The sequence below is a fragment of the Micropterus dolomieu genome, linkage group LG04, assembly GCF_021292245.1.
Source record: "Micropterus dolomieu isolate WLL.071019.BEF.003 ecotype Adirondacks linkage group LG04, ASM2129224v1, whole genome shotgun sequence".
Lineage (NCBI taxonomy): Eukaryota > Metazoa > Chordata > Actinopteri > Centrarchiformes > Centrarchidae > Micropterus > Micropterus dolomieu.
Window position 1 is genome coordinate 25,089,709 of NC_060153.1, and position 12,145 is coordinate 25,101,853.

General features: G+C 43.8%; 1 protein-coding gene and 1 non-coding gene across 10 annotated transcripts in view; both read left to right on the forward strand.

Moving 5' to 3' along the window:
* Nucleotides 1–12,145, forward strand: part of htt (huntingtin) — a 33,489-nt gene that overhangs the window by 12,845 nt on the left and 8,499 nt on the right. For 5 of the 9 annotated variants that reach the window (XM_046046347.1, XM_046046354.1, XM_046046350.1 and 2 more), the window contains 32 exons: nucleotides 18–238; nucleotides 381–507; nucleotides 609–733; nucleotides 847–957; nucleotides 1,142–1,219; nucleotides 1,639–1,862; nucleotides 2,008–2,086; nucleotides 2,255–2,416; nucleotides 2,510–2,565; nucleotides 2,765–2,913; nucleotides 3,734–3,870; nucleotides 3,959–4,075; nucleotides 4,344–4,466; nucleotides 4,604–4,863; nucleotides 4,946–5,088; nucleotides 5,298–5,517; nucleotides 5,945–6,086; nucleotides 6,711–6,890; nucleotides 7,327–7,503; nucleotides 7,792–7,868; nucleotides 8,506–8,641; nucleotides 8,733–8,855; nucleotides 8,939–9,146; nucleotides 9,280–9,425; nucleotides 9,994–10,171; nucleotides 10,282–10,383; nucleotides 10,589–10,773; nucleotides 10,850–10,976; nucleotides 11,158–11,261; nucleotides 11,549–11,703; nucleotides 11,797–11,936; nucleotides 12,021–12,103. In XM_046046347.1, the coding sequence (XP_045902303.1) occupies nucleotides 18–238; nucleotides 381–507; nucleotides 609–733; nucleotides 847–957; nucleotides 1,142–1,219; nucleotides 1,639–1,862; nucleotides 2,008–2,086; nucleotides 2,255–2,416; nucleotides 2,510–2,565; nucleotides 2,765–2,913; nucleotides 3,734–3,870; nucleotides 3,959–4,075; nucleotides 4,344–4,466; nucleotides 4,604–4,863; nucleotides 4,946–5,088; nucleotides 5,298–5,517; nucleotides 5,945–6,086; nucleotides 6,711–6,890; nucleotides 7,327–7,503; nucleotides 7,792–7,868; nucleotides 8,506–8,641; nucleotides 8,733–8,855; nucleotides 8,939–9,146; nucleotides 9,280–9,425; nucleotides 9,994–10,171; nucleotides 10,282–10,383; nucleotides 10,589–10,773; nucleotides 10,850–10,976; nucleotides 11,158–11,261; nucleotides 11,549–11,703; nucleotides 11,797–11,936; nucleotides 12,021–12,103 (4,595 nt within the window). Of the gene's footprint in view, nucleotides 1–17; nucleotides 239–380; nucleotides 508–608; nucleotides 734–846; nucleotides 958–1,141; nucleotides 1,220–1,638; nucleotides 1,863–2,007; nucleotides 2,087–2,254; nucleotides 2,417–2,509; nucleotides 2,566–2,764; nucleotides 2,914–3,733; nucleotides 3,871–3,958; nucleotides 4,076–4,343; nucleotides 4,467–4,603; nucleotides 4,864–4,945; nucleotides 5,089–5,297; nucleotides 5,518–5,944; nucleotides 6,087–6,710; nucleotides 6,891–7,326; nucleotides 7,504–7,791; nucleotides 7,869–8,505; nucleotides 8,642–8,732; nucleotides 8,856–8,938; nucleotides 9,147–9,279; nucleotides 9,426–9,993; nucleotides 10,172–10,281; nucleotides 10,384–10,588; nucleotides 10,774–10,849; nucleotides 10,977–11,157; nucleotides 11,262–11,548; nucleotides 11,704–11,796; nucleotides 11,937–12,017; nucleotides 12,104–12,145 lie in introns of all 9 variants that reach the window. The other 4 variants (XM_046046346.1, XM_046046353.1, XM_046046351.1 and 1 more) reach the window with 1 other exon arrangement.
* LOC123970508 lies at nucleotides 1,284–1,413 on the forward strand. The gene has a single exon (XR_006824998.1). It is a non-coding gene; the product is annotated as a small Cajal body-specific RNA 14 (non-coding RNA).

The window sequence follows — 12,145 nt, forward strand, 5'->3', positions numbered from 1 at the left end:
CTTAATCGTGTTCCCAGCTGTGGCTCCTAAATGCATGCACAACCCCTTGGTTGGAGAGGAGGAAGGCAGCAGTGGTAGCACAAACACCAGTGGCCCAAATAAAATGGAGGAACCTTGGGCAGGGCTATCGGAGCGCTACCTGGTGACCATGGTGGAGCAGCTCTTCTCCCATCTACTGAAGGTCTTGAACATCTGTGCCCATGTGCTGGATGACACACCACCTGGACCAGCTGTAAAGGTAACTGTTCATAGAGGTGGTGTTTGATTTAATTGGCTCATAGTCAAAGTGATTATTTGTAAGCCACGTTTATCTGCTTCTGACTGCAAGTTGCATCTACAGGAAGGCCTTTATAATGAGATCACTTTTTTTACTCTTGTAGGCAACCCTCCCCTCCCTGAGCAACACCCCCTCCCTCAGTCCCATCCGGAGAAAAGGCAAGGAGAAGGAGGCTGCTGAGCCCAGCGTGGCCCCTATGAGTCCAAAGAAAAGCAATGAGGTCAACGCAGGTACAAGCACACCTGACCAAGCACCAGCACAGGTACAGATAATCTCTCTGATGTGTCTGTGATCGTTTTAATAAATTTGATGTGCTTTTTTTTGTGAGCAGGCAGGCCAGCAGACAGCACAGGGTCAGCGGGCATAAACAAATCTACCACCCTCGGCAGCTTCTACCACCTGCCACCCTACCTCAAGCTCTATGATGTACTCAAAGCTACACATGCCAACTACAAGGTCAGGACACACAGCCATTTTAAACTAATTTCTAACATAACAGAAATGTGTTTTATAAGCGTTAGTAGCCTAAATGGTGGTTAGTGGTGGTGGTAATTGTGTTGATCTCCTAGGTGACTCTGGACCTTCACAGTAGCCAGGAGAAGTTTGGAGGTTTCCTGCGTGCAACTCTGGATGTTCTGTCTCAGCTACTGGAGCTGGCCACACTACATGACATCAGCAAGGTAAAGATGACATCTGCTTTATTAGAAATCAGACCTTGTGAAAGTGTTTATTAGCAGGAAGGAGGAGGTACCGGATGGAAGCAAATGAAGTTAATGTGTTTTGTTCATATAGCCAGTGTATAACCACTCTTATTCACATTGACTGTATCAGTAGAATAAAATGGTGTGCTATATTTTATGTCAGTGTGTAGAGGAAATCTTGGGCTACCTCAAGTCCTGCTTCTCCAGAGAACCAACCATGGCTACTGTTTGTGTACAACAGGTCAGTAATCTGTGTTTTTATCTGTGTCTCTGATTGTAGAGTTTGTATTTTCACATTATTCCGTGTGGCAGTCTTAATGGTTCCAGCACTGAGCAGTGTGCTGCCACCGGTGCGACTCCACACAGAGTGAGGCTGGTTCCTGCCGACAGGGCCTGCAAAGGCATCGGGTTCCCTGTGCGATGGTTCCATACATCTCCTCTATAAACACACATACTGTAGTAATATACCAGCTGGATGTAAACTTGCCATCCTTTTAGACAAAGCAAATTAGCTGTTAGAGAAGCTGGATAGGATCAGCTTTGGAGGACATAAAGGACTATGCATTCCAAAACAGTTTGCACTGAAATTGTGTTTTACAGGAAATATGGACAAACTATTGCTTGTTTTTCTCTTGTAACTGGAGACTTCTCTTTCTTTAGCTTCTGAAGACCCTGTTTGGTACCAACCTGGCCTCCCAGTATGAGGGCGTCCTGAGTGGACCCAGCCGTTTGCAGGGCAAGGCTCTGCGTCTTGGCTCGTCCAGCCTGCGACCAGGCCTCTACCACTACTGCTTCATGGCGCCGTACACTCACTTCACACAGGCGCTTGCTGATGCTAGTCTCCGTAACATGGTGCAGGCTGAACAGGAGCAGGACACTTCTGGGTGAGTTGTAGCTACACACCGATAAAACCCAGGAGCAGGCGTTGAGATTTGTGTGTATGAACGGATATGTGTCCAGATAAATACACAGAAATAAACATGGAACAAGTGGAAGACTACAGGACCTGCTTTCTTTTTCCACTTTTAGGTGGTTTGATGTAATGCAAAAAGCTTCGAACCAGCTGAGGTCCAATATTGCCAATGCAACACGCAACAGAGGAGACAAGGTAAACTCAACGTTATTCTGCAACTTTTTCAAGTTGTGATCATGAACAAAGCTAAAAATTGTTGGTAGACCAACACACATAAAGTGGTGTTTTCATTGCTCATTTGCCTGAGTGAGGTGCTGCCGCAGTGAAAGCTGTCTTTGTTTTTGTTCATGTTTGTTTCTCCAGAATGCCATCCACAACCACATTCGTCTGTTTGAGCCGCTGGTGATCAAAGCTTTGAAGCAGTACACTACCAGCACCTCTGTGGCCCTGCAAAGACAAGTTCTGGATCTGCTCGCCCAGCTTGTGCAGCTCAGAGTCAACTACTGCCTGCTGGACTCAGATCAGGTTAAAGAAACCAAAAGAACAAGATGTGCTTTATCATGATGTCATCTTCAACGTGTGGTTAGCTTACTCAGGAAAATATTTTCTATGTTTCAGGTGTTCATAGGCTTTGTCCTGAAGCAGTTTGAGTTCATTGAAGTGGGACAGTTCAGGTAAGTGTCCTATGTCATGATTCTTCTGACATATTCAGAAACTTGTGCATCTCTCAACCCTATCTGTAGTACATGACTTTTTTTGAATTCGTAGGTTATAAAAGTGATTAAACCTTGCATCTGCATAACTGTAGATTAGCTCAAATATTCCCATGCCGTCCTGTGAACTAAAATGATATCTTTTGTACCTCTTGCACAGAGATTCTGAGGCCATCATTCCCAACATCTTTTTCTTCCTGGTGCTGCTGTCTTATGAGCGTTACCACTCCAAGCAAATAATCAGCATCCCCAAGATAATCCAACTGTGTGACGGCATCATGGCAAGCGGCAGGAAAGCTGTCACACATGGTGAAACACAATGCACACTAAACAGAATAATTTCTTCCTCACATTTCACTGAAGTTTACTCTCCCTTACATTCCTAAACTTTAAAACGCATGATGTTAATAAGCCCATCCTTTCTGTAACTGAAGGACAAGCATACTGGCACATTATCAGCATGAGGACACGTAGCATTTCTTCATTGCCTTCATGTTAAAAGTAATTTCTGCGCCGCTGCTGTCATGGTAACGTTAACACCGCGAGTCATGTAACGATCGGCTGTTTCATATTTTCTGTTTATTTATCCACGTATGAGCGAGAAAACAGCTGAATCTAATTACAGACAATCTGTGACTGTCTGTACAGTCTGAGTCCTTTCAGGTGTTCACTGATGCAGAAATACATGTTATTATCATACTGCATTACTTAATATTGAAATTAATCCATGTCAAACATTTAAAGTTTTCATTAAAGTAGCCTAATTAATGTCTGTTATTGTTATTATTATCACAATACATCAGTGACGTGGAAATTGGATTCATTCTAAGATTTGCTGCTATTGTCATTATTCTAATGTGCTTCATCAGGATGATTGAATAAAATATAGATTTATTGATTAGACATGTTTTAAATTGGTATGTTAATCGAGTAATAGGCAACTTTTCTTTCTTTAGAATAAACAAAATTAGTCGTTAGATTAATCGACTTGAAAAATAATCGATATACAGCCCTACTTGTTTCCTAATGTCTGTCTTTGGGAGGGATAATACTCATTAGCAGAAGCATCAAAACACACATGGATAAAAAGTCACCGTCATTACATTTTACTTTCCTCCTCCCTCCACAGCCATCCCAGCCCTGCAGCCAATAGTCCATGACCTGTTTGTGTTGAGGGGGTCAAACAAAGCAGATGCAGGCAAAGAGCTGGATACACAGAAAGAAGTGGTGGTCTCCATGCTGCTCAGACTTGTGCAACACCATCAGGTACAGTCACAGATGGATTCAAACAGACTTTGCATGCCAGTTTCAAAGTATTCCTGCCAATCTTTTCTCTGCCTGACGTGTGTTGCAGGTGTTGGAGATGTTCATCCTTGTGCTGCAGCAGTGTCACAAAGAGAATGAAGACAAGTGGAAGAGATTGTCCAGGCAGATTGCTGACGTCATTCTTCCCATGATTGCTAAGCAGCAGGTATGAAAATGCGTCACTCACCTCCTTTCAACCTGAAATTCAAATCAAGCTATATAAAGTAAGATCGAACATGTTGTGGAGAGAGAGAGAGAGAGAGAAGTGCCCCCTTTTATATTTATTTGTATTTCTATTTTTGTCATTAACGTCATTTTGTTCAGCGTAATGGTAACAAAAACATGTATTAGGGCACACTGACAAATAATAGCCATTGATGCTACATTGTATGTTATGACATGGTCTGACATATTTTTACACTGTGTCCTCACAGATGCACCTGGACTCTCCGGAGGCATTGGGAGTGTTGAACACTCTGTTTGAGACTGTGGCGCCGTCTTCTCTCAGACCTGTAGACATGCTGCTCAAGAGTATGTTCACCACCCCGGCCACCATGGTGAGACATCTGCACCAAGACCTGGATAGACTTTTGACTTGATTATCTGATGGATATAAACACTTTGTCTACCTTTTTGTTAAGTGATTGCGAAATATATGGAAGTTTGACTTGAAATCAAACCTCTGCTTCTCCAGGCGTCAGTAGCTACAGTCCAGTTGTGGGTGTCCGGTATCCTGGCGGTGCTCAGGGTACTGGTCTCCCAGTCCACCGAGGACATTGTCCTGTCCCGGGTCCACGAGCTCTCCCTCTCCCCGCATCTCCTCTCCTGCCACACAATCCACCGCCTCCATCAGCCAAATCCCTCCCCAAATGACCCACCTGCTGCTGACACACTCTGTAACCAGGAATCTAATGGTGAGGCACAAAAAGCCCTACCTGAGGAAACCTTTGCCAGGTAAGTGAGTGTGTTCACTCTCCCTGCATGTTTTTACAACCACTACTTTGCCTCTCATTTTCACTTTAAATTTGTGTCCTAGGTTCCTGCTCCAGCTGGTAGGAGTGTTGCTGGATGACATTTCATCCAGACAGGTTAAAGTGGACATTACAGAGCAGCAACACACCTTCTACTGCCAGCAGCTGGGCACGTTGCTCATGTGTCTCATACATGTCTTCAAAAGTGGTGAGCTTACAATATTTCCAAAGTATTTTTTTGTTTATTAAATAATACTGCTGTAAGAACAAGTGTGGCTTCTTAAAACGGTAGATATTAAGCTTTTCAGTGAAATTCATCAAATCCCCCCAAAAGGTTGTATGATGATCTTTTGAAATTGGTGCACTTTAAATGAAACCCATTTTTCTTTCCCTCTTTTGCTTTGCTTTTCCTTCCAGGAATGTTTCGCAGGATCACAGCTGCAGCTAGCCGTCTCCTGAGTGGAGGTGGGCAGCCTGGCACCGAGGCCGGCCCGTTTTACCCCTTAGAGGGTCTCAACGGCATGGTGCAGTGCCTGATCACCACCCACCCCTCCCTGGTGCTGCTGTGGTGCCAGGTTCTCCTCATCATCAACTACACCAACTACTCCTGGTGGGCTGAGGTGCACCAAACTCCCCGGTAAGAACAGATTGTCTGTGTGACTCATCAATGTCAAGTTTATTTGTGTAGACCTTAATCATACACTGTCAAGTGGATCGGGCGGGATTCTCTCAATGGAAGGTGTGTGGATAAGAATAAAGGGACTTCTCTCTTACAGTAATGTGCCAAGTGAAGGAGTTTGACATAATATTTAATTAGTGGTGGAAGTGTATCATATCAGAAATGTAAATCTAATTCTAAGAGCAAAAGGGAACATATGTATTTTTAATTTATTTTTTTTTATTCTTGAAACCAGAGACTTGTACAACAAAATAATGATGACTTATTTGTTATTCATACTCAAGTTAACGAAGGTCAACAATCACAGCAATGTCTTATCTGACATTATTTTACCCTGTGACAATCCACCCTGTCTCCATCCTCCTCTCTCTGTTCCTTCTCTCAGGAGACAAAGCCTCTCGTGCACAAAGCTGCTGAGCCCTCACTCCTCAGGGGAAGGAGAAGAGGACAAGCCTGAGACTCGGTTAGCCATGGTCAACAGAGAGATTGTACGCAGGGGAGCCCTCATCCTCTTCTGTGACTATGTGGTGAGATTCTCGAGAATGTTGGACAATATAAAATATTTTAAAGGTCTTTTCACAAGGTAGGCGACACGCCACCTGCATACTCGCTTGGATCTGCAGGTTCTCATTTGGCTCCTCGTGTGAATGGACGGGCAGAAAAGTGCTCTGCGAGTAAACGCCAGGCGCTATATGCTTGGTAACCATAGAAACTATGTACTACTGTATTCCTGCCAGTACAGCTGTATTTGTGTGTATATATATGTATAGCCTAGCTTAAGTTAAAACTATATGTAACGTTACCTGATGTATCCAGTCTTGTGTCTAAGGTCGGCCATGCCAAAGCCCTCCTGTTTGTCTTGATTAACTATTTAGAAAACCGTGATATAGGATCAGTCTCATCTATTGATTAGCACTGCACGTTGTGTAGGAAAAAAGTTCAAGACAATTCAACTCTGGCAGCAGGTGTGTGGTGAGACTATCATGACCGCAACGGATTTGCACTTGCTTATTGCTCTGCCTGTCAGATTTCCTGCGTCACGTTGAAAATTATTTACTTAGCTGAAAAGACCTTAATGCTGTTCAATCACAAATATGCAATTATCATCAATAATGTTTTGATTAAACAAACTTTTGTGTTTTTATGTGTAGTGTCAGAACCTCCATGACTCGGAGCATCTGACCTGGTTGATTGTCAACCACGTGCGTGACCTCATCAGCCTTTCCCATGAGCCTCCAGTGCAGGATTTCATCAGCGCTGTGCACCGCAACTCAGCTGCCAGCGGTCTCTTCATCCAGGCCATCCAGTCCCGCTGTGACAACCTCAGCACTGTGAGATCACCCACTTATCTCTTGTCTCTTTGCATCACCCCTCATTAGTAAAGTCATTTTATTCATAAAGCTCATTTAAAAAACATCTGATCATGAACCAAGTTTTTATTATTATATTTTTTTTTTAAATTGGTCCAGATTTTCTTTTCTCCTTAACTCCACTGCCTGCTAAGTAGGAGTGGGGGGAAATAATCTGTACAGAAAGTATTGCGATATTTTCCGTGGAAATACTGTATCGATACTCGGACTCCAAGTATCCATCTTTTATTATATAAATTGTACATTAGAATTTTATGTTATAGTTTCATCTCTAGTTTAAGTCACCTAGTATTACATTTATTTTAAGTCGGCCCCCCGCCCCCTCAGCCTTCCTTTGTCTTTGCTGTCCTTGTGTTCCTTTTCTGCTCTACTAACTGAATCTTCTCCTTCTTTGCAGCCTACCATGTTGAAGAAGACTCTGCAGTGTTTGGAAGGCATCCATCTGAGTCAGTCCGGCTCCCTGCTGATGCTGTATGTGGACAAGCTGCTCAGTACACCCTTCAGGGTTCTGGCTCGCATGGTGGACACACTGGCGTGTCGCAGGGTAGAGATGCTGCTGGCTGAGACACTACAGGTACAGCTTATGTATGGGTTTGCATTTTTTGTCACAATGGAGTTTGACGTAATGAATTCTGTTTTACCATCATACAAGTTTGGGCTTATAATACTCATGAATACATCGATGCAAGTAAATTAACATATTCAGATGCAAACTTTGCGTCTCTTTCTGTGAAGCTTTGGGAAAAGCTTTGAATTTCTTATGTAGGAAAAAGTGGTAATATTAAAATGCTGTACATGTATGTAGTTTACTTGCTGTTTTCCTCAAGTTGAGCATGCGTTATTCTGTTTCTCCACCCTGCAGAACAGTATAGCTCAGCTGCCTTTGGAGGAACTGAACAGGATCCAGGAATACCTCCAGACCAGCGGCCTGGCTCAGAGGTATCATTCTTCTGTACTGCAGCCAATTTAAGGAATAGTTTGTAGGTTGATCTTTCTTTGCACAATTTATTGTGTAGTAATAAGCAGAACAGACAACAACAAAATAATAGAAATAAAATAGTTGGTATATCACAAAACGACAAGAACAGAACCTGAATCACAAGGAACAAACATGTTTATTATGATATGGTGGGGAAAAACGGACATGTTATCGTTGTGGGCAACCACACAGTTTTTTTTTCTTCTCAACTGTGATTGTTGGCAACTAGTCCCAATCGAAATAGCTGGAGCAGTAGGTCCATGTCCAGCAGCAGTAGGTCCAGCAGGTATGTGCTTGCATTGCCCACCTGTAAGGGTACACAACCAAGTACAATCAGGTTTTAGGCAGTTTTTGTTGCTTGGGTTCTCCAAATAGTGCATGCATAACCCGCTTCTATTCTAAATCTTATTAGTCCTTCAATATACATGTGGATTGTTGTTACCAAATGTGGAATCTCACACTAAGGGTGTTTGACATCCTCTGCTCTCAGTGGTGTGTTCATGGTGCCACATATCTGCAGGGATTGAAGTTATATATCTGCAGGACAGATTTCTGGCAAATAAATGCATCATATCCTCTGTTCATCTCTAATCACAGGCATCAGAGGTTCTACTCCCTGCTGGACAGGTTCAGAGCCACTGTTGCTGACACCAGCAGCCCTACGCCTCCGGTAACATCACACCCTTTGGATGGGAATCCACCTCTTGCCCCTGAACTGGTCATTGCAGATAAAGTGAGGGATTAGAGAATCAGACTGAGTCTGTATTCCATGTTTTAACTGTGTCTGGATGCTGCAAAGTTAATACACTTAATTTTGTTTTTAGGAGTGGTATGTGGCTCTGGTGAAGTCTCAGTGTTGTCTTCGTGGAGATGTTTCCCTATTGGAGACGACAGAACTCCTTACCAAATTACCTCCCGCTGACCTTTTTAACATCATGAGCTGCAAGGTGACACACATATAAAGGATAAATATTCTTGAACATATATTCCAATTTTAATTGATAAATATCATCTGGCCTTTTTCCCATAGGAGTTCAACCTCAGCCTGCTGTGTCCATGCCTGAGTATGGGTGTGCAGCGGTTAGCACGGGGACAGGGGTCGCTCTTGTTGGAGACAGCCTTGAAGGTCACCCTAGAGCAGCTTGCAGGGGTCACCGGGGCACTTCCTGTCCCCCATCAATCCTTTCTGCCACCCTCCCAGCGACAGCCCTACTGGGACCAACTAGCTGATGTGTATGGTGAGAGTGGGAGGGAAGGGTGATGTTTGAAACCTAAATCTGACGGGGGCCCCAAATGCAGGAGAAATGTTCTCCCTCTTTTAAGTATTCTGTGTATTAATGTGTTTGCTGTCTTTTTTTTGTTTTTTTCTAGATGAGCCAGGTTTCTACCCCAGAGTTTTGTCTCTCTGCAGAGCCCTGTCCCAGTACCTGCTGAGTGTTGGCCAGCTGCCTTCCTCACTGCATATCCCCTCTGACAAGGAACACCTCATCACCACTTTTACCTGCACTGCAGCTGAGGTAAAATATATTAAACATGTAATTTTGTTCATTCGCTTGTTGGACTCATTCATTCTTATAGATTGATATAATCTAATAATTTTAAATTATTGTGGTAGTAACATTAGTGTAATGTTCCATCTAACCATATTGGGACCCCATAATTTCATCCTGATTGCCCAATTTAAATTCTGGTGTTAGATGTGGTTACTACTTCATGCACAGAGGATGACATGCAGGTCCATTCCTGATTACTTCAGAAAAGTATGAGAGGCCTTTTATGCACACTTTCCAAAATATAAAACGCAGTGTGCAGTTTACTAAAACATGTGTTGTTGATGATGTTGTTACTTACTCAAGTTTAAGCCACCAACATACAATGTTGTTTATTGTTCAAGAGTATTAAAGCATATTTGCCTCTTCAGAGAGATATTAATAATCACTCTAAATAGATGTATTTTCAAAACAGAATCATGGATAACTGAAATTTTCAGTTTCAAGAAATATTTGTGCGCTCCCTACTTTACATTCACTCTTACCACTGCTTATAACATTCATCTTCCACCCTTATGTGTCTCTCTTTGCCCAGGTGGTAGGGTGGCGTCTCCTCCAGGACCACTTGCCCCTGAGTGTGGACTTACAGTGGGCTTTGTCCTGCCTGTGTCTGGCCCTGCAGCAGCCCTGTGTCTGGAACAAACTCTCCACCCCAGAGTACACCACCCACACCTGCTCCCTCATTTACTGCCTACGCCTCATTATTGTTGCAGGTGAGGAAGCCACCAGCCTGTCATTTAGTGTGGTCACATGCCATGACTGCCTTCATCATTTCAGCTTGTGATTTTAAATCTTGGTCAAACTTTTTGTCTCTGCTTCCTAGTTGCTGTGAGTCCTGGCGACCAGCTTCTACACCCAGAGAAGAAAAAGACGAAGGCAGAGAGAGAAGCTGAAGGAGACCAAGTGGACTCTGCACATGCTGATCGTGAGCACATACTTGGCGATTCAGTAAAACCGCTGGGTTGTGTTTTTTTTTATTTTTTATTTTTTATATTTATTTTTTTTTTTTTAGTATTTAGGGCTTTTCTTTGCCCCACTCTGTTTGATGTCTAATAGTGTCATTTCTTCAGTGTAGAGCTCAGGGGAAAGCTTCTGGGGATATATGATGGCAAACTTCCTCTGTGTTCCAGACATGTGCGAGTGGCAAGCATGTGAGATCATGGCGGAGCTGGTGGAAGGCCTCCAGAGCGTCCTTGCCCTGGGTCACTATAGAAACGGTGCGTTCCCCGCTTTCCTCACACCAACCTTGCGCAACATTGTCATCAGTCTGTCCCGACTGCCTCTGGTCAACAGCTACACCCGAGTACCTCCACTGGTCAGTATGAAATATATTAATGCCTTGAGTTTGTATACATGAATGTATTGGTCTGTTAAAAGTATGTGTTTTGTAGGTCTGGAAACTGGGCTGGTCTCCTCAGCCAGGAGGAGAATACGGCACAACGCTGCCTGAGATCCCTGTGGACTTCCTGCAGGAAAAGGATGTCTTCAGAGAGTTCCTCTACCGCATTAACACACTGGGTACAGAGAAACGCACACATACACAGTCATGAAATGGGCTTTCCCTTTTTATTATCCCATTCACATTTTTAACTCATCAAAACAGCACATCTGGAATTATCCAGTAGAGTAAACTCTGAATGTCACCGTTATGTCAGATTTTTAGTATGATTTCGACTGACTGATGTTGTTATATATTTAGGCTGGAGCAGCAGGACTCAGTTTGAGGAGACCTGGGCCACTCTACTGGGGGTGCTGGTCACCCAACCCATCACTATGGACCAGGAGGAGGAGACACAGCAGGAGGTATATACACATACACACAAGACTACTGTTCCACACCCTTTAAATATGCTGCTGGTTAGTGAGGTTGATTGGATCACAGAGCTCATCACATCCCTAATGTGCCTGCATAAGCACTCACACAAGTTTGTGTGTTTCTCATTTAAGTAAGCAATAGTGTATGTCCAGAGAGTGAGCACTGAAGAAATACACTTGCTCTGTGTGTGACGCATCAAATGCGTTGCAAAACATTGTGGGAAACTTATCTTGAACCCTCCGTTTCCTGATTCCGTTCATCTTTTTGTCTCTAGGAGGACTTGGAGCGTACCCAGTTGAATGTGTTAGCAGTGCAGGCCATCACCAGCCTGGTGCTGAGTGCCATGACCCTGCCCACTGCTGGCAACCCTGCAGTCAGCTGTCTGGAACAGCAGCCACGCAACAAGAGCCTCAAAGCCCTGGAAACACGGTAGCTTTGCAGCTGTGTTCTGCTTACACTGTAGTAACATCCAGAATAAGCATGAAATGATATTTGAATCATTTTGTGTGTGCACGCTCCCAGGTTTGGAAGGAAACTTGCAGTGATCAGGGGTGAGGTGGAGAGAGAGATTCGCGCTCTTGTGTCAAAGAGAGACAATGTCCATACACACCACCCGTACCACGCCTGGGACCCTGTTCCCTCACTGTCGGCAGCCTCAGCTGGTAACACAAAATCCACATTCACAAAGTCTCTTATCTCTACCCACACCTACCGCTCTAATATCCTGTTGAATTTTGTTTCAGCAGGCACGCTGATCAGCCATGAGAAGCTGCTGCTTCAGATAAACACAGAGAGGGAGATGGGCAACATGGACTACAAACTGGGTCAGGTAAGAAATGCATGAAAAAAGTAGTGGACGGCATGAAGCTTG